This window comes from Lontra canadensis, unplaced genomic scaffold (assembly GCF_010015895.1).
Source record: "Lontra canadensis isolate GAN:19392208 unplaced genomic scaffold, GSC_riverotter_1.0 scaffold24, whole genome shotgun sequence".
NCBI classification, from domain to species: Eukaryota; Metazoa; Chordata; class Mammalia; order Carnivora; family Mustelidae; genus Lontra; species Lontra canadensis.
Window position 1 is genome coordinate 10,649,708 of NW_022631018.1, and position 25,477 is coordinate 10,675,184.

The 25,477-nt window shown below is 44.6% G+C and overlaps 1 protein-coding gene across 3 annotated transcripts in view; it reads left to right on the forward strand.

Annotated features, from left to right (window-relative positions):
• PACC1 (proton activated chloride channel 1) overlaps nucleotides 1–25,477 on the forward strand; it is a 45,357-nt gene that overhangs the window by 3,164 nt on the left and 16,716 nt on the right. For 2 of the 3 annotated variants that reach the window (XM_032862794.1, XM_032862796.1), the window contains exon 2: nucleotides 9,379–9,475. In XM_032862794.1, the coding sequence (XP_032718685.1) occupies nucleotides 9,379–9,475 (97 nt within the window). Of the gene's footprint in view, nucleotides 1–5,358; nucleotides 5,533–9,378; nucleotides 9,476–25,477 lie in introns of those variants that run through there. The other variant, XM_032862795.1, reaches the window with a different exon arrangement.

The following is a 25,477-nucleotide window of genomic DNA, read 5'->3' on the forward strand; positions in this document are numbered from 1 at the left end:
AGAAACAAACAGGGTGACCAGGGAAGGTCCCGCTGAGAAGGTATTTGTATAAAGGGGGTAAGGGAGGTAGCCAGGAGGGGAGGACATTCTTCACAAAGGGGAAGACAGGTGCATACATGTTGAGGAAAGGCAGTGTTCTGCTTGCTGGAGAAACAGTGGGAAGGAAGAGATGTGGAAGATGAGGTCTGAGAGGTCAGAGGGTAAAGGGAAAGGAGGTTGGGGGCAGGTCTTGTGGGGCCTCACAGCTCACTTTTAAAGGATTTTGGCTTTTACACTTACTGAATGGAGGAGAGGAATGAGTTAAAATGTTAGTGGAATGACTCTGTGGTGTTGAGGACAGACTAAAGCAGGGAGCCCCTGCAGTAATCCAGTAACCCAGGTGAGAGGTGATGGTGGCTTGCGCTGGAGTGCTAGCCATGCAGGTGATGAACAAGGGGGTGGTCTCAGATGTGTTTCGAAGGTGAGCTGGAGGGATTTGCTGACCACTGAGAGGAGACGTGAGGTCAGGGAGATAGAACAGAGTCAAGGATGACCCAGAGGGTTTTGGCCTTGGTAACCATAAGGATGGAGTTGCCACTTGCTAAGATAAGGAGAGATGGTGAGAAGAGCAGGTCTTGGGGGAGAGGCTCAAGACCAGGCTTGGTCAGTTCGAAAACACATAGATATCAAAGTGGTATCAGATTGACAGTTGGCTATAGGAGTCTGGATTTGAAGGAAGAGTTCCAAGGGAGAGATATAAATCATGGGATCCTTGACATGTAAGTTGTATTTAAAGCCACAGAATGGGGCCACATGGATGGCTCAGTCGTTTAAGAATCTGCCTTCGGCTCAGGTCATAATCCCAGGGTCCTGGGATTGAGCCCCACATTGGGCCCAGCATCAGTCTCTCTGCTCTTCAGGGAGTCTGCTTCTCCTCCCTCTGGCCCTCCACCCCTGTTCATGTGTTCTTTTGCTCTCCCACTCTGCTCTCTCTCTCTGAAATAAGTAAAGTATTTTTTTTTTAAAAATATTTTATTTATTTATTTGACAGACAGAGATCACAAGTAGGCAGAGAGGCAGGTGGGGGGGGGTGGGCTCCCCGCTGAGCAGAGAGCCTGATGCGGGGCTTGATCCCAGGACCCTGGGATCACGACCTAAGCTGAAGGCAGAGGCTTTAACCCACTGAGCCACCCAGGCGCCCCTGAAATAAGTAAAGTCTTAAAAAAAAAAGAAAAAAACTTAAAAAAAATAATAAAGCCACAGAATAGTTGAGATCATCAGGGACATGCACGTGGATAGGAAGGTGGAGGGACCAAGGACTGAGTTCTTGGGTCCTGCCAGCATTTTGTGGGTGCGAGTACTGGCAAAAGAAACCAAACCATGTGCAAGCCCTGACTCAGCACTTTCACATGTATTAACTCATTTAGTCCTTGCTTTCACTCTATGAAGTAAGACACAGTGTCACCACCCGTCTTTACAGATAATGAAACTGAAGTGCAGAGACCTTAAATACCTTGCTCAAGGTCACAGGGGGTTGGTATAGCCAAGATTCAAGCCCAGGCCCCCTCCCAGCATCTCCCCTTAGGCCCACGGGCTACACCTTCCCTCAGTGACCATATCAAATGCTCATACATTTCATCCATGCAACAGAATAAACTTTTAATACAGAGCGACCTGAACAGGATCCATCACCAGGCCTCCGAATCTCAGTTTCTGTGTTAGTAACACACCAGGCTGCCTCCTTGATGGAATTGTGCCAAAACCAAAAATGATCACGGATGTGAGCTGTTCTGTGCAGAATCTGTGTTCCATGGGTCGCAGGATCTCCAGGTTAGGAGAGGCCCTGCTAAGCCCTTGAATAGAATATCATCCCCATCAGACGCAGCACGTTCCTTAATAACATTTCTGACCTATAGGGTGCTGCTTCTCTGAGCCCTTTCTCTCTCTACAGTTCCATTTGTTAATAACTTCTTTGAGCCCAAAGATACTCCCTACAATTTCTACTCATCAGATCTCCCTTCCTCTCCCTGAGACACCGAGTATAAATCTGTGGTGTAATGACATGCTCACATGCCCTTGAATTTTTCTAGGCATTCCTCTGATTGCCCTTCCCTACTTGAACCCAGAGTCATTTTCCCCAATGAATCAATCACCTGCAAGGAGAATACGAATTATTCAAAGAGAAACAGAATAACTTTTAATAAGATAATTGGTTGCACGGGGGATGAAGAAGGCTGAGAAGAATCCCGGAGGTAATGAGAAGATTAGAAACAGCAGGAGAGTAACAACATCCTAGACTTAGTAGGGAGGAGGAGGTGGTATTCAAGTCTGGGGGCCTGGGTCCCCTAGCTGAAGCTAGAACCACAAAAGGACTTTGCGTCAGGGGCTGGAGCCATGGAAGGGACACTGCCAGGAAGAGGGAGCAAAGAAAAGAAAAACCTTGCCTTCTCCCCTGCCCTGACCCCCTCTAATCTCCCAGCAGTGCTTCCTCTTGACTAAATTCAGTGGAAACCCAGCTACAGGACTGTCTGCCCTACGTGAAAAGTTTTTTTTTTTTTTTTTTTTTTTTTTAACCTGTAAGCAGCAGGTGCAATGATTAAAGCCACCTTGGTTGGCAGCGGCATCACTGGGATCTCTGCTGATGCCATAACGGGACACTCTCCCTGTGTGTCTCTCTTCACATCGTCTTCCATCTGTTGTAAGGCCTTGAGTCATAATAGGTGAAGGGATCACCTTACTTAGTATGACCTCATTTTATGTAATACCTCTGCAGCCATCTATTTCCAAATGCGGTCCCATTCTGAAGTACCAAGTTAGGACCCCAACATACCTTTTTGAAGGACACAATTCAACCCTTAACAAGGATCTTTTGGGATCTAGATGGTAATTCAAACCGTGAGACTAAAAAGGAACCCATTTCCCTAGCCCCTAGGGAGGGAGTTGAAGGGAGATCTAGAGCCCTAGCTTGGGAATGCCATCTTGGAGAATTGAGGGGATGAGGAGAATCTAGCAAAGGAGGCTGAGAAAGAGCTTTGAGTGAGACGAGAGCCAAAGGGGAGGCATGTGGGGTCCTGGAGGCCAGAGGAGGGAAGTAGACAGGGAGGAGAGTATCAGCCGAGGCCAAGGCAGCTGACAGATGAAGAAAGAGGATAAATAACAAAACAAATGAATAAACAAAAAACAGAATCATACCTATAAGTACAGAGAACGAAATGATAGTTGCCAGAGAGGGTGGACAAAATGGGAGAAAAGGAGTGGGAGATGCAGTTATGGAATGAATGAGCCACCAGAATAAAAGGCACAGGAGAGAGAATATAATCAATAATCTTGTAATCACACTGAATGGTGACAGATGGCAGCTACACTTGTAAGCACAGCATAACCTATAAACTTGTTGAATCACTATGTTGTGCAGCTAAAAATAATGTAACATTGTGTTACAACTATACCAAAAAAACCCAAACCAAAAAAAACAAACCTCACGAAAAAAAGAGGAGGATGGGGAAATGGACATCTGATTTGACAACTCTGAGGTCATTTGTGACCTTGACCACCAAATTTCAGTGGAGCAGAGAGGATGAAAGCCTGATTCGTGTGTGCTCATGAGAGAATGGGAGGAGAGGACTTGGGAACAGCTAGTACAGAAAATTCTATTTATGTGTTCATGGTTTCTCCACACTAGCATGGAAGAGCCAGAGGGCAAGGACCTGGGAGTATCCCATTTGTTTCTGTATCCCAGGGCCCAGTGCCGTATTTGTTAAAACCATGTCAGATATTGTACTAGTATCTCCTTCAGATGTGGGACTCTGTAATTTTCCAGTTTGGTCCGATCAACAAAGAGTAGAGAGGATTGATAGGGCTGGACTAGATTTTTCTGGTCTCTCAAGCTCTAAAATTCTATGATTGTGTGACCTGTTCTATCCACCAGCCTCGCATTAACGCAGCTAGGAATCTAAAGAGTTGTTTGTTGTCGTTTGTATTGCAAGCAACTGTTAAATGGCTGGAATAAGTGTTCCATTCATAAACTGAACATTGTTGAGTACCTACAATATATATGGTATATTTGCTATGTATATGGTCCCATTAAAGATGCAAGACCAGGGAACCCAGGGTGGGGGAGGATGGTCAGAAGAGGTGAGGGAGGCCTCCATCTACTAATACTCTGGAGGTCCAGGGGGCTTTGATGTGGTTGGTGCTACTGTGGTTGCTGCTGAAGATGGAAGAGGCCCCGAGTGGCCTGTGTGCAGGGCCTCGCAGAGCTGCAGCTGCCCAGGACACAGAGCAGCATTCACCAAAGCATAAGTGACCTCTATTTGCCTCACAACTAATCAGCCCGGAGTGGCCACAGAGAATGGCAGTTCAGGCAGTGGGAGGAGGGGAAGATGCAGTCCACAAATCCACCGTTCTACAAGCCAGACACCGTATTCCCCACCACATCCAGGGCAGGAGGCTTCTGCTGCAGGGGAACAGCACTTTTGTTTTTTGCTGCATGATCTGTAGGCTCTCAGCAAGGCCCTGTGAGCAGGGCAGGGTTTAGGCATAGATAGGAGGGCCCAGAGTATTAACCAGATCTGCGGGAGGTGCACCTCAGGGCTCAGTTGGTCAAGAACCTGCCTTCAGCTCAAGTCATGATCCTGGGGCTTTAGGATCGAGCCCTGCTTTGGGCCTCCTGTCTGAGGGGAGCCTGCTTCTCCCTCTGCCCATCCTCTCCGCTTCTGCTCTCTCTCTCAAATAAATAAAATCTTAAAAACAAAAACAAAACAAACAAACAAAAACCTGTGGGAGAGGGGCAGAGCCAGGACAAAAACCTAGATGTCCTGACTCCAACTGTCTGCCCTAGGAATAATGGAAAGTGTTTGGATTCTGTAGTCTGTTCCTGGATTAAATAATATTCATTTCAAAACAACAAAAAAAATTCTTTATGACTGCCTTGCCCAAATCCTTTCCGAAACAAGGTACCTCAGTTTCCTTGTAAAAGAGGGAGCAAAATGTCCAGCTTATAGGGTTCCTTGCAGGATCAAGGGCATAATATGAATGAAAATGCTTTGTAATATACAGTGTTCAACAGACATTTATTAATGGTTAGAAACCACCAGACTGCCTCTTGCATTTATAGATTAGGCTCTCCCACTCATCTGACCTGACCTCTTTATTCCACTTTCCACTCATTTTCTCCGTCCCTCCTCTTCTAACATACAGAGGAAGTGGGAGGTGAAAAGAGCACGTGCGTCTAACGCCTGGCTTAAACGTGGCTTTGGGTAGCGCTCAGGTTTTGCCATTCCAGAGTTGCTGAGCGATGGCTCTTGCCCAGAACTACATTTCCCAGCAACCCTCCCGCGGCACCAGCGGGAGCGAGGCGCATGCGCCGAGTGCCGCCCCGCCTGGTCTCGGGGCCGCACCTCCGAACCGGTTTCGCCCCGCGGAGCCGGCAGTTTAAAGTGCGGCGGCTGCCGTCCTCGCCCGCCGCTGCTCCGGAGCCGTAGCGGTCTCAGGTGTACCTCAGCTCGGCTCAGTGCCATGATCCGGCAGGAGCTCTCCACATCCTACCAGGAGGTACATGGCAGCTGGGGGCGGGGGCGGAAGCAAAGTTTCCCGTGGGGCATCCGAGCGGGGTCCCCGCGTCCGGGCGGGTGGGGTGCGGGGGGCGTCCCAGTGGCTCGAGTGCCCTTTTCGAGGAGTACGGCGGGGGAGGGGGTCCCGCGTGCGGAGGAGCGGCGGGGCAGGAAGGAAGCGGCACGCTGAACCTCCTCCGGATGCCGCCGGCGCGGGATGGAGCAGGGGCCCCGGAGGAGCCGCGACCGGTAGCCGGCAGGTGAATGATTAAAGCGGAGTCGGACCCAGGCAGCTGCGCGCGGGCGGGCCTTGACCTCGGCTGATCTTTGCAACAAGTGGCGGCACGGGCGCCCTTCTCCCAGCTAGAACGGCTGTGCGGGAGGCATTAGCCTTTCTGCAAGCCCAAGGCCTCGTGGCCCCTTGCAGGTGTAAATGACAGCGATAATTATGCCTTGTTTGGAGGCCCGCCTAACTGTGCAAAGGTGCTTCTCGCCGAGCTCGGTTTTTCTTAACTGTCTCATCTCCTCCCACTACTTTAACTATCACTTTCCAGTTCTTTGTCTCTTTCTTGTTTGTCCCGAGCTACAGGCTGCGGTTCCAGCTTTCCCTCACACCTCCCGACTCCCCGGAGCTAGTGAACTGCTCTCCTCCTCCTCTCAGGTCCTATATCCTGGTCATCTCTGGGGATCATCCTCCCCTGTGCCCCGCACGGTGGTCCCCTCACTTGTGCGTTCAGTCAGTTCCACATCTTCAGTCCTCAAGTTTGTGTCCCTGTGTCTCCTCTGGCCAACTGCGTGAGATGCTGTGTTACCAGCTCTCCCTTTGGTGTCTCCCATGCTGTGCAGGTTCCTTTTGAGGCCCTGCCTTGATCCCACAACATCCCTTTTTACAAACAACCTGATGCTGCTCTTGAACTACCCAAGTCCAGACTTCTTAGCAGCTTTCAAAGCACTGCTCAGAGTCATATCTTCAATTTTCATCTCACCCACCTATATTCTAACCACACTGGAAACTCACTCTTTACAAAGGTGCACCTGCTTTCCTGTCCCTTTTCCGCTTTCTCACACAGTTTCTTTTTCTTTAACTGTCTCTGAAACTCCATTGGTTAAAATTCCACCATCCCCCCCCATTATTCAAGGAGGGATCTTTAGTCCCACGTGCTCCATGGAGACTGACTTCCCAGATCAGTCTAGCATTCTGCCTGTCCTTCTCCTATGTACTTCCTGTTGTCTTGATCAATACTGACCACTATTGGTGTACATTCCTCGCTTTGTAAATGATCCTGTGTGGATCAAGCAGATGGCTTAGCCCTAGAGTGCAAGGGGAAACCGAGTTGAAAGTCGATGAGATTTGCCTAAGGCTTGCTATTTTCTTAGTATAAGACCTGGTCTGGAATCTGACTTTGGGACAAATTTCTATATTTCTCCTACCATCTCCTTTATCCAAAAGGAGCCAGATGAATTTTAACCCAGTGCTGTGGATTCTGTGGTCTCTAGATTCTATACTCTAGACAGTGAGGGAATTCTCAGGAATGAGTTGTGTCTTTCCTCTGAAAGTTTTCAGGTTTATAGGGAGAAGAGCATAGTGGATAAATACTACTTTCAAGTCAGAAAGCCTGTGTTCCTAACCTGGCTCTGCTTCTGGCCATTTGTCAAGTCACTTAACCTCTCTGAGCTTCAGGTTTCTTCATTTGCAAAGGATGGTAGCGATAGGCCTTATCTCCTATACCAATGAGTTGGTATACGGAATGTGCTTAGCTCAGCGCTTGTCAGGGAGAGACCTCTCAGTGAATGATGGCTCTTGTTAATAGAGCGTGGGCAGCTCCTGCTTCTAGGGTGCTTTGGGATCCTAGTTTGTAGGGCCATGTCCCTCACTGTCTGTACATAACCTGCAGTATCACCTTTCCCAGCAGGGCTCCTAAAATGGTTATTAAAATATAGGCAGTTATCCTGCTTTTAGGGGCAAGGCCAAAGGTAGAGTCACTTTCCTTTTGGGGGCACCCCAAGATGGAAGACATCGAAAGGACCCTTCCGCTTCTTCAGTGGCTCATTTTGAAGTCCCTGTCTCTTGCTTTGTTCAGAAGGAGGCCTCCCAGAGAGTGGCCTGCACTAGTCCTGCCTGGGTCATTCTGAGAGCAGACCTAGCTCTGAGTTAAACTGCTTTGCTGAAGGGGGATTTTGGCTTTGGGGATGGGGAAGGCAAGGAGTTATTAGGGCTGCAGGTAGTCAAGAAGGGAACTGGGTTGGGCTGAACTTGAGTAAGGCCTGGAACACAGAACTCTGGGCCTTCTCAGAACTAACCTCCTTCTTTCTCTTTGGCCAGCAAGAGTCTTGGGACCTCTTGCTCTGTGCTCCCATGACCCATATCTCATAGTGTCTTCTCCAGCCTCCTAGTCCTCTCCCATGTGTTGATTTTCTTGTGAGCTTGGAGGTCTTCAAACTGAAGGTTTTATCTGATTCTAAGGGGCAGGAGTGGAGGCATAGAAAGGCACTTGGCTGGCTCAGTGGGTAGATCATTTGACTCTTGATACTAGGGTTGTAAGTTCAAGCTGCATGTTGGGTGTAGAGGCTACTTAAAACTACAATTAAAAAAGAGAGAGATTGAAGACCAGTAGATACATGGGAGTTTTATTTTAACCCAAGTCTCCTGGAGATTAATTTTTAATGAAAATGTTTTGAGACCTTAAGTGTTGACACTGTGAACCTAAGAAAATACTTAGGAAAGCTATCCCCTTCCCCTCCCTCCTAATTCAGTGATAAGTCCTCTAAATTCTGGTCTTGATCTCTCTTGCCCTCTTCCTCCTCATTGCTACCAGAATTGTTGGTTATCATTGTATCCTTTTGCCCCTTATCCCTCTCAGTGGCACTTCCCCCATTTGCCAGATGAGAACACGATGAGGGGAGATTGAAGTTACCAGCTACCAGGCTGTTAATCAGCATCTGTTTCTGGGATGGACTGCCCTCTCCATTTCGTTCTGCCATTTGCAGTTGGAGTGGGTAGACATGAGCCAGAGTCCTGGAGAGTTCCGACACCAACTTCACTGTTTCCTCCTGCCTCTTAGCAGACTCTTAGCTGCATTTCCTCCTCCTTCTCTGGGAAGCCGTTAAGATTATAGGCTTTGGAACTAGACCAACTTGGATATGACTTTTGGCTCTGTGACCATGGAAAGTGTTGTGGTTGAATTATGCCCCTCCAAAAAGATGTGTGGAGAGTGTGAACCCCTAGTACCTCAGAAACTGACCTTATTTGGAAATAGGGTCATTGCAGATGTAATTAGTTAAGAGGAGGTCGTCCTGAAGTAGGGTGGGCCCTCATCCAATATGGCGTCTTTATAAGAAGATGACCATGTGGAGACACAGAGACACACAGAGACTCCATGTGAAGATGAAGGTGGAGATTGGAGATGAGTTGCCTTACAGGCCAAGAACACCGAGGCTTGCCCACCATTACCAGAAGCTTGGAGAGCGCCATGGAAAAGATTCTTCCTCACAGCGCTCAGAAGGAATCAGCCCTGCCAATGCCTTGATTTCAGATTTCTAGTTTCCGGGACTCTGAGGGATTCAACTTCTGTTCTTTTGAGCCACGCAGTCTTTGGTGCTTTGTAGAGCAGCCCCAGGAAACCGACACACAGGAAGTTACATGACTTTCCCGGGCCTCGGTGTCCTCATCTGTAGAACTGGAATAGCACACCCTGCATCATGTGATATTTGTGTGTGTGTGTATGTGTGTGTGTGTGTGTGTGTGTGAGAGAGAGACCATCAAGAGGCACTCTCTGCTTTCTCATTCTAGTCCTCCCTAGCAGGGTTGATGCAGCTGACTGATTTGCCCTCTTTGTTCCCCCTCCAGCTGAGTGAGGAGTTGGATCAGGTGGTTGAGAACTCAGAGCGGACGGGCGAGCAGGAAAAGGAGACAGACGGAGTCCAAGGTCCAGGAGTCTTACCAGGTAAGTGGATTCAGTGCTGGGGAGGAAGGGCTGGAAAGTGGTGCTCTGCTGTTGCCGCAGCCAGAGGCCCCAGCCGGGGCGCCTTGCCAGCTGGGTACCTGCGGAAGAGGAGGAGCCCCCCTCCCCCGCGCCCCGGTGTCAGGTCTCCAGTATTGCCCCAGTTTGAAAGCTATCCATATTTAACCAGCCTGGGGACGGAGGATGTGTCCAGGCCAGTGTCTGTTCTTTTCTGTGCTCTGGTGTGAGCCACTTCCTGAGGCCAGGCCGTTGGATACAGTGATCTCTGCTCTTCTGTTTGTTTTTCCCTAGGAGGCAGTTAGCAGTGGAGCCTCTTAATATCGGAGTCCCTTCCCAGGGCTCTCTAGGAGAATATAGGCCTCACCTCCTGAACATCAGGTTTCCCCACGATTGTCACCCAGCTGGGCAAGCAGGGTCCCATTTGTCAGGCCGCATCCTGGGGAGTCTTACGGACTCTCTCCTGGATACACTCTGCTCCCTTATGTGACATCCTGTGTAACACTTGACTTCCCAGACCGCTTGCTCCCTCCAGCCACCTTCGCAGTCTCCTTCTAGCTCTTGGGTGTTAAATGTTGGTCAGAGGCCCCCATGTTGCTGTGGAGGGCAGGCTCACCCGGGCCAACCTCCCTGCTTCCGTCACTGCTTTGCTCGCACATGGGGCCACGTTCACACTCCTAGCCCAGAGCTCCAGACTTGCATATCCGGTATATCCAGATGCCCCCTGGTAGCTCTGCTTGACTGTCCCAAAGGTACCCTAAACCCCAAACTGACCTCATGGTCTCCCCCCTCCCAGCGTGGCCCTCTTCCAGTATTTCCTATTTTGGGGAATGGAACCCGCCACCCATCCAGCTGAATCAGAGTCATTTTCTTCCCCTTCCTTCCTTTCTTCCCCTTTTCCTCTGCTGCTCAGCCATGCTGGCCTTCTTTTACTTAGGCCTCCCTCCCTTCCACCCTCCAGCGTTTCCATAGTTTTAGTCCTCTGCTGAGAAGGGTCTTCGGTCTGTCATCTAGTTAATGCTAATTGTTCTTCAGCTCTCGGCGCATCCACTGTCCTCTACAAAGCCTTTCTGACCTCCTGGCTGGATCGCTTGCCCCATCCAACCCTGTCCCTTGCGGCCTGCACACCTCTCTGTTGGCGCCGTCCCTGATGGGACGGGGGATTTGTCTACCGGGCACTTGATGAACGTCGGTGCTGCCAGCACGTAAGCTCCATGAAGGTAGACACCGCTCCGTTTCCCTCCCCACCTTGGCCCTGGCCATGCAAGAAACCTTTGTTGAATAAATGAATGAGTGAATGGAGCCTTCTAACTCCCAGCTTCTCGGGTGGATTAAAGGAGGTGGACTTCTGCTCCTCGTGATGCTTGCATTTATGGGGGAGAGGACTGAGCTGGGATCTTCTGTGATGGTGCTTAATCCCCACAAGGCTGTAGAAGGGAGGAGACCAGAGGAGGAGCTCTTTCCTGACTGCTTTCTCCGAGCCAAGCTCTGTCCTCCCCGTTGCCCCATTGAATTCTCATAGCTTTCACCTCCAGGGTGGTGGTCAACCTGATTTTCATGGATGAGGACCCAAGGCCCAGGGGAGTTAAGGAAAGTATGGAAAGATCTGGGCTGATAAACAGACTGGATCCAGCTCTGTCTGACCTCAGACTCTCTACCACACCAGTGCCTCTTAAGTATTTTAAGCATCTTTTATTAAAGCCTCTTGCATAAAAGGTAGTAGCATGTCTGCCCCCACTCTGGCTCTCAGCATTGCCTCTGAAGCCGTCAAGCCCCAGGGAGAGAACGGTACATCCGTATTTACCTGCATTAGCTCTGTATATTAGTTTCTGTTGTCTCTATAACGAAGTACCACAAAGTTAGTGGTTTAAAGCAACACAGATTTATTATCTTACAACTCTGGAGGGCAGAAGTCCAAAATGGGTCTCACTGGGCTAAAATTAAGGTTTCAGCAGGACTGCATTCTTTTCTGGAAGCTCTAAGGGAAAATCCATTTCGGTGCCTTTTCAAGCTTCTAGGGGCTGCTCACATTTCTTGGCTCATGGCCCTTTTTCCATCTTCAAAGCCTCCCATGGCCGGTTGAGGCTTTCTCATATCTTATCGTCTCACACTGACTTCTGCCACCTCCTCCCTGTTTAAGAGCCCTGTGGTGGTGTTGGGCTCACCCAGATAACCGAGGAAAATCTCCTTGTCTTAAAGTCAGGTGAGTGGCAGCTTTAACCTGCTGCCTCAGTTTCTCTTTGCCATGTCACTTGAGCTGTTGATAGTGCCACAAATGAGGCCTTGGACTCATTCTGCCTGCTGCACACCCTGCTCTCTGCCCCCCAGTCGGAAGAGGATGGATGGAGATGGCCAGACGAAGAGGAGACAGGCCAGACTTGGAAAGATGAAGAGTTCTTTTATGTTTCCTCTTAGAGATAAGTGCCCTGCAGACTGGGAAGTATTTGTGATGATCTTTGGCCTTGGTTTCTCTTTTGCCTCCGATTCCTGGGGCCTTAAATCCTGAGGTCAGCCTGAGCAGGAAGGCGGACCTCAAGCAGAGTAAATTTTGGGTAGTTCCAGGGCCTGGCAAGAGCCTCCCGTGCTTTTGGCGGACCCTTCTGGGTGCATCTCTTTTGTAGACCATAGAAGATCCAGACTCAGAAGTCTCAGTAGTGAGTCGGCCTGAGCTTGATGAACTTGATGACCTGATACACAATTCTCAGAGCTCATTTCCAGCCTTTGAGCCCTTGAACAATAGTTCAACTAATGGTAATGAGGACAGTAGCCACCATTTATTTCCTGGGTGCTTTCACGTACTGGGCCTGCATAGGGCTTTGTGTCTGTGCTTACACAGAGCCATCACAGCCACTCTGCGGAGGAGCTGGTTAGTCTGGAGGCATGGAGAGGTTAAGTAATATTCTCAGAGCTTCTGAGTGGCAGCGCTGGGATTTGAACCCAGGGCTGCCTCCCGGGGTTTCCTGACTCTGGCTTAGTTTCTAGATGAGCTGCTTTTCTGCTCCCAGATTCTCCCCTTCCTCGACCAGAGTCACTCCTGGACTCCTTCACCTGTTACTCCGTGTGCTAAAACTACAAAGAGGGCAAATGAGGCAGGATCCACCTTCAGGGACTCGGGACATGTAGAGAGAGAAGGCAGGTTTCCCACAGATGAACTTATCTGTCCTTGTATAGAGCCTGCCCTGAACAACCTAATGAGGGCCTTTTCTCCCTGTTAGGTGCTTTCCTGGCACTTGGTACTTTTTCTTTGTAGAATTTAAATTTAGCACAGTCGAAAGGGCATACTTATTGAATATAATTTTTTTTTTTTTAAGATTTATTTATTTTAGAGAGAGTGCGTGAGCACAAGCCAGGAGCAGGGCAGAGGGAGAGGGAGAGCGAGAACCCTCAAGCAGACTCCTTGCTAATCGCAGAGCCAGATGCATGGCCAGTCTCACGACCCTGAGATCACGACCTGAGCCAAAATCAAGATTCAGACTCTTAAGAGGACTAAGCCACCCAGGCACCCCTTGAATATAATTCTTTAACGAGTTGTTACCAACCCCTTGGACCTGCCCCCGGGAATGCTGCTGTGAGGCACTCCCAGAACTTCCTCTTTCCCCCCTTCATTGTATCTCTGATGCTTACTTCGCAGAGCGCCTGGTCCATTGTGGGCCATTGTGAGATATGATTTACATGCCATGTACACCTGGCGCTCAGTATTTGTACTTCAGAGGGGGACACGGGGGTTTGGAACAGGAATGTATGTCATTTGAGCAATTGGAATGAATGATTGAGGGTCAAGGAAATAGTAGGGACAGAAATGGGGCTTCAGAAATGAACAAAAGGGGGCTTCCTTAGTGAAGGAAGTGGGATTAACCGGAGGAAGGGCGATTGCCCTGCGCAGTCCTAGCCCATGAAAGCACCCAATGGCTGGTGGCTACTATCCTCCTTAGGTGGAAAAGAAGGGGCTGGCCAGGGAGGAGGGATGGCACCTGCAACCATGGAGAGCTCGGGATAAAAACAGGGTGCTTTGGAAGCTGGGTAGCGGGGTGTGTTTGGAGTGGTGGGTTGGCGAGAGAACTAGAAGCAGATGAGGCAGAAGGATAGATTGAGTCCGATTAGGGAGGGCTTTGTGTGTCAGGGTTTAGCCTTTACAGAGTGGGGCATATTTAATGGGATTGGAGCAGACCAGTAAGTGGGGTAAGCGGCGCCACTGGGCTGGTCAAAGGCTGGTGTGGCAGGCTGCTGCGAGGAGCGGGAGAAGGGAGACTCGAAGACTCTGAGGCCGGGTGAGTGGGCAAATGTAGACCTATTTCAGTCTGGAGGGGTGAGTAACTCAAAGAGAAGATGCTCTTGTGCTGCAGACACATGAAGCCCCAGTGGGCGCAGTGTGTCTGGGCTGACGGCCCCGAGGCAGAGCTGAGCACTGGCACAGTGAAGGTGGGAGCCTTGAAGAAAGCCTGGGACCATGTGTAGAGGGAGCTCTGGAGACTGGGCCTCAAGGAATGGCCATGTTTGGGGACCAGAAGAGGAGGGGGAGCTGGAGCCCGATGGAGGGCCTAGAGGTGGGAGCCACAGGACAGGAGGCCGGTACTGGGATGCTGAGCCTGCTGGCACTGGGTAGCACAGGTTCAGGCTAAGCACCAAACGTTCAGGATTATATTCCCAGTTTTACTCTCCGAGATAAGTAACTCCAATCCGTAGTCTGAGAGCCTCAATCTGTTTCCTCTCCATCAGGGGAATCCCAACCACTTACTCTCTCCAAAGGGAGAAATGAGAGCAGACATGTTAACTGAATAAGCAGTTTATTATATCACAGTTGAAATAAAATTGAGGAAGACACTTGGCTAGTTAGTCATTACAGTCAGTTCTCCATGGAAACAACTGTATATTAATAGAATTGACAAAAATCAGCAGCCAAAGGAAAAAATATATTGGATCTCCTCAAAATGAAAACCTTAAGTGCATTAAAAGACACCACCAACAAAGTGAAAAGACAGCCCGTAGGGTGAGAGAACTCTTCAAATCACATGTCTGATAAGGGACCTGTATTTAGACTATAGAAAGAAATTTATGATCCAATAATAAAAGGACAACCCAAATAAAAAAATGGGCAGAGAATCGGAATAATGTTTTTCCAACACAGAGGACTGATAAGCACATGAAAAGACACTCAGTGTCATCTCTCATCAGGGAAATGCAGATCTACACTACAGGGAGAGGTGTTTGGTTGTGTAAACTTCAGGCCTGTGAGGATGGCTACAGTCAGATGGACAAGTTTTGGTGGAGAAGTAGGGAAATTAGGACCCCCATAGATTGTTGGTGGAAATGTAAAATGGTGAAGATTTTTTTAATGGTAAGATGTATTGGTGTCTTGTTTGGGAATTGGAGTGCCATGGCATGTGCTGTGGGGAAAACAGTCTGGCAGTTCCTGAAAGTTGAAATACAGAGTTACCATGTGACCCAGCAATTCCACTTCTAGGTATATATCCGGGGGAAGTGAAAACTCATGTCCACACATAAACTCGCACACGAATGCTCATAGCAACACTACTCATAAGAGCCAAAAGATGGAAGCAACCCAAAGGTCCTTCAAGTGATGAATGGTTAAATAAAATGGTATATTCACACAATGGAATATTATTTGGCAATAAAAAGGAATGAAGAACCAATATGTGCTATGTCATGGATAAATTTTGAAGATCTACGTTAGGTGAGAGAAGTCAGACACAAAAGGTCCCATATTGAGTGATTCCATTGAACTATCCAGAATAGGCAAGTCCATAGAGACAGGAAGCAGGTTATTGGTCTCCAGGGACAAGGAGGAATGGAGGAGTGACTCCTAATGGGTATGGAGTTTCTGTTCGGGTAATGAAAACATTCTGCTAATTACACAGTGGTGATGATTGCACACCTTGAGAGTATACTAAACACTAAATATATTCACTTTAAAGGGGTAAATTTTATGGCATGTAAATCATATCTCAGAAACCCCACCAAAACAGCAAACCTACCATATCACTAAAAAGGGGAAAAAAAAAAAAAAGGAGACCGCTCATTCCTTCTTTGCATTCAGAATGCATCTTGGCCCCATGCTGTTTGCAAGGTAGAGTTTTGCAGGATTATGGTGGGCAACCAGTTCCCCCTTCCTGGGAATAAAAGTCCCACTGTGTTTTCAGAAGTTGAATTACTCACCACATATCCCCTTATATTCTGGGGCAAGTCTGGGTTTTGGAAGCAGTGCTGTCATGGGTTTTGTAAAACTCCTAGATTACCTTTCCCAAGAAAGTCTTGTGCATTATTTTTGACTGTCTACTGTCATGAGTTTGCATTCATATAAAAGATGTATACTTTTGGGGCGCCTGGGTGGCTTAGTGGGTTAAGCCTCTGCCATCGGCTCAGGTCATGATCTCAGGGTCCTGGGATCGAGCCCCGCCCGCATCAGGCTCTCTGCTCAGCAGGGAGCCTGCTTCCCCACCCCACCCCCGCCCCTGCCTGCCTCTCTGCCTCCTTGTGATTTCTCTCTCTGTCAAATAAATAAAATCTTAAAAAAAAAAAAAAAAGATGTATACTTTTAAAACACCTTCATCCAGCTTGCCCCAGAAAAGCCAATGTTTGGTTTTTCCAACCACAGAGTGCGTAGGACATTTTGACAAATGCCCAGCACCTTTTTTTTTTTTTTTTTAAACTGGTAAGATGGAATGGTGTCTTATTGCAGAATTGGAGTGCCACGGCATGTGTGGATGATAAATAGTTTCACAGTTTTTATTTAGCTTCATGCCGATTCGTGGATCAAGAAAAGACCAGGAGAGGAGCTCACCTCAGCTTCTTTGAAACAGAGGAGCCTCTTGGACAGTATTCCCACAAGAGTAATTTGTCCAAATATCTCTACCAAAGAAATCCAAGTGATGCAAATTGTCATGTGATCTTTTTGTGTCTTAAGTTCATTTTTTTTTAGAATTTTCAAGAAGTTGCCGGGGGGGGGGGGGTCACTTCTTTCTCTAACCAAAGGCTTCACGAAAATGCAACATTTCAAATCATGTTTTTGTGGTTTCTCCTATGGTGAATCGCTGCCCGCAGATGCCTGTTACTGTTCCTCTTGATTTGTGGCTTAGCCAGGAGGAAATGTCACGAGCTTCTACTTGTCGAGAAATTATATTCTTTCAATCAGATCTTCTCTTGTCCTTGTTAGTGACTGGAACGGAGTACTCTTGTTCGCTGCTGTGCTAGGAGTCGGGACCTCGGGGCTCTCATTCTCTGCCAGTTATAGACGCTGGGACCTGGACCACTGCATAGAGGGTGGGTTTGGACCACGTGGCCCTTTAGGTCCCTGCCTCTTAAAAAGTCTATTCAGATGTTATACTTAGAGTTCCTTCAGTTTTGTCTTGGGATTTTTTTCAAACCTCATTCGGACGTCGAAAGCTGGTCCCTGTTGCTACTACAATTCTCAGGCCCTGGTGCAAGGAAATGTTCTTTATAATGTTTTGAAGTGAACCTGTGGGAGGCACCTGGCTGGCTCAGCGGTAGAGCACGCGACTCCTGATCCTCAGGGTCATGAGTTCAAGTGCCGTGTCGGGTGTGGCAGTTACTTAAAAAAAAATCTGAAAAGTGAACCTGTGGCCCCACATGGGCCACGAGAGGTGGGGGTGCTTTCCAGGCAGAAGAGCTGTGGGTAGGTCCGTGTGTACATAGACCACTACACTTTGGGTCTCGTGACCCTGCAGCCCAGCTACGTGGGGGCTGATCAGGAATCAGTGCCTGAGCTAAGGGAAGCCACCTCTAGGCGGGGGATGAAGGACAACAGGGTCCCGTGATGTGTGTGACAGTTTCCCTTATCCTGGATACTCTCTGGGAGGGGGACTTTGCTGGTACAGTGGAGTGCGGTCCTAGAGAAGCATGGAGAGCGAGCAGGTGGCAGAGGCACCAGGAAGCAGAAATGGACACTGTCCCTAATGACAATAAGCAGTAAAAGTTGAATCAGAGACACAGATTGAAAAAGAGTCTTGCTGTAATTCCTCGTGGAGAACTAGAGCTGCCACCTTCCATGGTGGCTCCCGCTCGGTGCCCCAGGGGCTTCCTTCGGGCTTCCTGGTTCCTCAGTTCTCTTTGTGGCTGTCAACATCCATTGCCTCCTGTACCCTGTTCTTTACTGCCTGAAGGAACCTCATAGACACTTCTGGGAACTTACACTTCCATGGAGTTACACTTCCATGTAATGTAGAAACTTTCTGAAATACTTGGCCATGAATAGCAAGGGACTCCATTTGCTTTAGAGTTTCATGAGCCTGGGGTGCGCGGCTCTTCTCGGCAGCTGGAAGGTAGCTAGCTCACCCTGCAAGACTTCGTTCCTCTGTCATTCAGGTCATTCAAACATCTAACAGGCATGGAAATTTTATTTTTGGCATTTCCCCTCTAATTTATCATTATTGAGAAATGGTAGTGCTGTGGTCTTCATTTTTGCTCTCTTTATCAGTGAAGGCTTTGTTTTTTAAGGAGTAGAGGGCACATTCCATTTCTCTGGTAACATGAATGCATTAAGCGGGCACTCTGTAAAGCATTTTGCAACGTTCTCATTCCTTTTAGGTATCCTGTAAAGTTGAAATGATTATTTCCTTTTCACACGAAGAAGGTGAGGCACAGGAGACCTTAGTAAGTTGTCCTGGGTCTTGGGGTCGTCAGGAGCAGAGCAGGAGCCCAAATCTCCGACACTAAAGCTTGTGCTTGTGACCCCTCGGCTGGATGTCTGGACTTGCAGTTCAGAAAATAAATGAATAATGATCTCCAAATTATTTCTTCATCAGAGTCCTTCTGGTGCTTTGGGCACAGGGCTGTGTGACCTCCACAGAGCCTTTGCTGATCTCTGCCCTTCTCCCCACACCTGTACTTCACATTAAGCAAAGGAAATCTCGCAGTTTATATCCTCTTGTCCTTCTGAGTTCTGTGGCACTTTTAGCACAGATTGTCAGTCGTCTTCTCCTAGCATCTCCCTGAAGCCCCTAGTACAGAGTCTTGCACATAGATTGGTGTTCGATTCATGTTTGTAGAAGAGTAGAATGAAGGACTTTTCTCTAACCTAAGACCCTTTGATCGTTCTGTGCTTGATTTTTTTTTTTTTAAGATTTTATTTCTTTGTCAGAGAGAGAGCACAAGTAGGGGGAGTGGCGGCAGAGGGAGAAGCAGGCTCCCCACTGATCAGGGATCCCAACTTGGGGCTTGATTTCAGGACCCTGTGATCATGACCTGAGCCAAAGGCAGACACTTAACTAACTGAGCCACCCAGGTGCCCCTGTGGTTTTGTGCTTTTAAATAAAAGAAAATGAAATAATTATAAGCAAATACTCTTATATCTTTGGATTTACAGTCCATTTTTTATAGGGAGCATATTGTTAGGTCCTGTTTTTAATCCAGGCTGAAAGTCACTGCCTTTTCATTGGAATGTTTAGTCCATTTATGTTTTTTAAGTTGAAGTATAGTTTACTTATAGACCAATACATTAGTTCCAGATTACAACATGGTGATTCAAGAATTGTATGTAGTACACAGTACTCACCACAATAAATTGCCATTTGTCACCACACAAAATCAGTATAAAATTATTGACATATTCTCTATGCTGTACTTTTCATCCCCAGAACTTACTTTAAAACTGGAAGTTTGTATCTTTTTTTTTTTTTTTTTTTTAATTAAAATATGTGTATGGTTTTCCACTCATTTTGATTCAGGTTGCTTTTAGTGCTGCTTCTGTCTGAAGGAGCATCCTTCTAGAAGCTTTGCTTTTCTTCCTTATAGGTTGGCACAGGGCAGCCAACACAAGAAACTGCTGTGTTTATGCATGGTTACAGATGGCAGTGATTTTATGGCATCCTGGGCATTTCCCATCTGTGAAGTGGGAATTAAAGCTCTGCACAGGCGCTGGTGCTTATGCTTCCTTTTCTCTTCCTCCAGGGAGGCATAGAGGAGGTCCTCTGCAAGGGGCATGTTCTTGTGGGAAGCTTGATGCCAGGAAGGCTTGAAGTTTGAATCTCTTAGTTCCTTTTTTCTTCTGTTTTGTCTTTTTAGTTCTCTTTGACCTATCACCCCTCACCCTTCTCTCCTCTGACAACCTCCACCTTGTTCTCTGTATTTGTGAGTCTGTTTCTGTTTGTTTTGTTTTTTAGATTCTGCATATAAGTGAAATCATCTAGTATTTGTCTTTTTCTGACTTAATTTCACTTAGCATAATAGGGTCCATCCATGTTGTTGTGAATGGCAAGATTTCATTCTTTTTTTTTTATGACTAATAGTCCACATCTTCTTTATCCATTCCTCTATTGTTGGATACTTGGGTTGTTTTTGTATCTTGACTATTGTAAATCGTGCTGCAGTAGACATCAGAGTGCACATATCTTTCTGAATTAGTGTTTTTGTTTTCATTGTGTAAATACCCAGTAGTGGAATGGTAGTTCCATTTTTCATTTTTTGAGGACCCACCATACTGTTTTCCATAGTGGCTGCATCAGCTTACTTTCCCACCAACAGTACATGAGGGTTCCTTTTTCTCCACATCCTTGCCAACAGTTATTTCTTGTCTTGTTGATACTAGCCATCTTATTGTGGTTTTGATTTGCATTTCCCTGATGATTAGTGATGTTGAGCATCTTTTCATGTGTCTGTTGGCCATCTGGGTGTCTTCTTTAGAAAATTGTTTTTCAGATCTTCTGCCATTTTTTTAATCTGATTTTTGGAGGGTGATACACATGAGTCAAATGCATTCTTTATATATTTTGGATATTAACCGTTTGTTGGATATATCATTTGCAAATGATATATCATTTAGTAGGTTGCCTTTTCATTTTGTTGATGGTTTCCTTTGCTATGTGAATGCTTTTTAGTTTGATGTAGTCCCAATAGTTTGCTTTTGCTTTTGTTTCCCTTGCATAAGGAGACGGGTCCAGAAAAATGTTTGCTAAGGCCAGTGTCCAAGAGATTACTGACAGTGTTTTCCTTTAGGAGTTTTATAGTTTCCGGTCTTACATTTAGGTCTTTATTTCATTTTGAGTATACTTTTGTGTACAATGTAAGTTGTATGGTATAAGAAAGTGGTCCAGTTTTATTTTTTGCACGTAGATGTCCAGTTTCTTCGACACCGTTTATTGAAGAGACTGTCTTTTCCCCATTATATATTCTTCCCTCCTTTGTTATAGATTAATTGACCATATGTAAACATGGGTTCATTTCTGGGCTACCTACTCTGTTCTGTTGACCTGTCGTCTGTTTTGTGCCAGTGCCTTACTGTTTTGATTACTATAGTTTTATAGTATAGCTTGGAACCTGGGATTTTGATACTTCTAGTTTTGTTCTTTTTCAAGATTGCTTTGGCTGTTCAGTCTTTCTTGGTTCCATACGATTTTAGTATTATTTGTTCTAGCTCTATGAAAAATACTATTGGTATTTTAAGAGGGATTCATTGTATCTGTAGATTGCTTTGGGTAATATGGACATTTTAACGATATTCATTCTTCCAATCCATGAGTGTGGTATCTTTTCATTTTTTGGTGTTACCTTCAATTTCTTTCAACAGTGTCTTATAGTTTTCTTGTCTTTCACTTTCTTGTCTTTCACTTCCTTGGTTAAATTTATTGCTGGGTATTTTATTCTTTTTGATGCAATCATAAATGGGATTGTTTTCTTAATTTCACTTTCTGCTACTTTGTGTATAGTATATAGAAATGCAACAGGTTTCTGTATGTTAACTTTGTATCATACAAATTTACTGAATTCATTTATTAGTTCTAATGGTTTTTAGTGGTGTCTTTAGGGTTTCCATATATAGTATCATGTTATCTGCAAAAAGTGACAGTTTCACTTCTTCCTTTCTAATTTGTATGGTTTTTAGTTCTTGTCTGATGGCTGCGGCTAGGACTTCTATTTCTGTGTTGAATAAAAATGGCAAGAATGGTTATCTTGTGTTGTTTCTGATCTTAGATGAAGAGCTTTTAGTTTTTCATTCTTGAGTATGTCATATATAGTTTTTTTGACATATATAGTCTTATATAGTCATATATAGTTTGTCATATATAGTCTTTATTATGTTGAGGTATATTCCCTCTGACCCTTTGTTGAGACCTTTTTTTTTTTTAATCATGAATGGATGTTGAATTTTGTCAAATGCTTTTGCTGTGTCTACTGGGATGATCATATGGTTTTTAGCTTTCATTTTGTTAATATGGTGTATTCCATTGATTTCTTTGCAGATATTGAACCATCCTTGCATAAATCCCTCTAGAATAAATTCCACTTGATCTTGGTCAATGAACTTTTTAATGTATTGTTGAATTTGATTTGCTAATATTATGTTGAGTATTTTTGTATCTATGTTCATCAAGAATATTGGCCTATCATTTTCTTTTTTTGGTAGTGCCTTTTGTTTTTGTTTCAGGGTAATCTGAACAGAAATCTGTTCAGATTTTTTATTTTTTCCTAATTCAGTCTTAGAAGATTGTATATTTCTAGGAATTTATTTCTTCTAGGTTGTCCAATTTGTTGGTGTATAATTTTTTGTAGTAGTCTTTTATAATCCTTTTTATTTCTGTATTAGTTTTAATTTCTCTTTCATTTCTGATTTTATTCTTTTAGTTCTCACTCTTTTTTTCTTGATAAGTCTGGCCAAAGTTTTGTCAACTTTGTTTATCCTTTAAAGAACCAGCTCTTGGTTTCATGATTCTTTTCTATTTTTATTTTAATTTTTTTTTTAGTTTCTATTTTATTTATATCTGCTCTGATCTTTATTATTTCCTTCCTTTTATTAACTTTGGGCTTCATTTGTTCCTCCTTTTCTAGTTTCTTTAGGTGTAGGGTTAGATTGAGGTTTTTCTTGTTCTTTTCTTTTCTTGTTCTCAACGAGTATTGCTATAAATTTCTCTCTTAAAACTGCCTTTGCTGCATCCCAAATATTTTGAACTGTTGTATTTCCATTTTCATTTGTTTCCAGGTATTTTTTAAAAATATTCCTTTGATTTCTTCATTCACTGATTTGTTGTTTAGTAGCATGTTGTTTGGCCTACATGTGTTTCTGCTTTTTACTAGTTTTTTTTTTTTCCTTGTAATCAATCTCTAGTTTCATACAGTTTGTGGTCAGAAAAGATATTTGATTTGATTCCAGTCTTCTTAAATTTATTGAGACTTATTTTGTGACTGAATGTGATCCTTTCTAGATAATGTTCTGTGTGTGCTTGAAAAGAATGTGTATGCTGTTGATTTCAGATGGAGTGTTCTATATATATATGTTAAGTCTATCTGGTCTAATGTGTTGTTTGAAGACACTGTTTCCTTATTGATTTCTGCCTAGATGATCTCTCCATTGGTATAAGTGGGATGTTAAGATGCCCTACTTTCACTATATTACCATCAATTTCTCTCTCTTTGTTTGTTAATATTTGCTTCATGCATTTAGATACTCCAGTGTTGGGCATAGATATTTACAATTATTATATCTTCTTGTTGGATTACTCTATCATTATGTAATGCCCTTCTTTGTCTCTTGCCACAGTCTCTGTTTTAAAGTTCTGATTTTTGTCTGATATAAATATTGGTACTCCAGTTTGGGGGGCTTTTTTTGTTTTTGTTTTTGTTTTTGTTTTTTCTTCTTTCATTTGCACAGTAAATGTTTTTACCATCTATTCACTTTCAGTCTATGTGTCTTTAGGTCTCAGATGAGTCTATTGTAGGTAGCATTTAGATGGGTCTTGTTTCTTTATCCATTCAGTCTTTTGATTGGAGAATTTAGACTGCTTACATTTAAAGTTTTGATAGCCATGTACTTACTGCCATCTTATTTATTGTTTTCTGGTTGTTGTTATAGTTTTTTTCTGTTCCTTTTTCTCTTGCTCTCTTCTCTTGTGATTGATGACTTTCTCTGGTGTTACGTTTGCATTCCTTTCTCTTTATTTTTTGTGTTTTTATTTCAGAGTTTTCATTTGTGGTAACCATGAGGTTCATATATAATATCCTAAATATACAGCAACCTATATTAAGTTGATGATTGTTTAAGTTCGAACACATTCTAAAAGCATTAAGTTTTTACTCCCCCTGTTTTTATGTATATGATATCATAGTTTACATCTTTCTATTTTGTGGCTTTCTTCACTAATGTCTTAGATATAATTGATTTTACTACTTTTGTCTTTTAACCTTTATACTAGCTTTCTATGTGATTGATCTACTATCTTTACTATATATTTAATTTAACCCACGACATTTTTTCCTTTCATAATCTGATTATGTTCTCTTCTGCTTAAAGAAGTCCTTTTAATGGCCAGGTTAGTGGTGACGAACTTTAAATTTTGTTTGGGAAACTCTTTCTCCTGCAATTCTGAATAATAACCTTGCTCAGTAGAGTTTTCTTGGTAGCAGGTTTTTTCTTTCAGCACTTTGAATATATCATGGCACTGCAATGTTTCTGCTGAAAAATCAGCTGGTAGCCTAATGGGATTTCTCTTGTTAGTAATTTTTTGCTTTTTTCTTGCTGCTTTTAAGATTCTCTCTTTGGGGCACCTGAGTGGCTCAGCTGGTTATGTGTCTGCCTTCACCTGAGGTCATGATCCTGGGGTCCTGGGATTGAGTCTTGCTTTTCCCTGTCCCCCACCTTCCTGCTTGTGCTCTCTCTATCTCTATCAAATAAGTAAATAAAATCTTTCAAAAAAGTAAGATTCTCTCTTGATCTTTTTTTAAAAAAAGATTTTATTTATTTATTTGACAGACAGAGATCACAAGTGGGCAGAGAGGCAAGTTGGGGGGGGGTGGAGAAGCAGGTTCCCAGCTTAGCAGAGAGCCCAATGTTGCTCGATCCCAGGACCCTGAGATCATGACCTGAGCTGAAGGCAGAGGCTTAACCCACTGAGCCACCCAGGTGCCCCTCTCTTTATCTTTAATCCTTGACATTTTAATTACTATGTCTTTTGTGGACTTCATTGAATTCATCTTATTTAGGACTCTCTGGATATCTCTTTCTTTATCCAGGTTAGATAACTTTTCAGCTATTATTTCTTCAAATAAGTTTTCTGCCCCTTTTCTCGGTCTTCTTCTGGGACCTCCATAATGCAAATGTTAGTACACTTGAAGTTTTCTCAGAGGTCCTGTAACCTATCCTCAATTTTTTTTTCACTTAAGATTTTTAATATTTTCAAAATTAAGATCTTTAATACTTTGACAGCTATATCCCACTTTTTAAATTTAAATCGATTGATTAATATATAGCGTATTGTTAGTTTCAGAGGTAGAGTTTAGTGATTCATCAGTTTTACATAATATCCAGTGCTCATTACATCACATGCCCTCCTTAATGTCCATCACCCAGTTACCCCATCTTCTCACTCCCTTCCCCTCCAGCAACCCTCAGTTTCTTTCCTATGATTAAGAATCCCATAGTTTGTCTTCCTTTCTGATTTTGTCTTGTTTTATTTTTCCTTCCTTTCCCCAGTGATCCTGTTATGTTTCTTAAATTCCACATAAGAGTGAGATCATGTGATAATTGTCTTTCTCTGATTGACTTATTTCTTTTAGCATAATACCCTCTAGTTCCATCCATGTCATTCCAAATGTCAAGATTTCATTTTTTGATGGCTGAGTAGTATTCCATTGTGTGTGTGTGTGTGTGTGTGTGTGTGTGTGTACACCACATCTTCTTTGTCCATTCATCTGTTGATAACCCATCCTCAATTTTTAAAATTTTAAAATTCTTTTTTTCTTTTTGCTGTTCAGTGGGTACTTTCCATTGTCTTTTCTTCTGGATTGCTGATCCCTTCTGCATCTGCTAAAATGCTGTTGATGTCCTCTCCTGTATTTTTCATCTCAGTTACTGTATTCTTCAACTCTGGTTGGTTTTTTGTTTTTGTTTTTGTTTCTTTTTGGTTGGTTCTTTTTTACATTTTCTGTCTCTGTTGAATTTCTCACTCAGCTCATCCACTCCTCTCTATGTCTTGTGAGCATCTTTATGACTGTTACTAGGTATCTTGCTTATCTCTGTTTTGT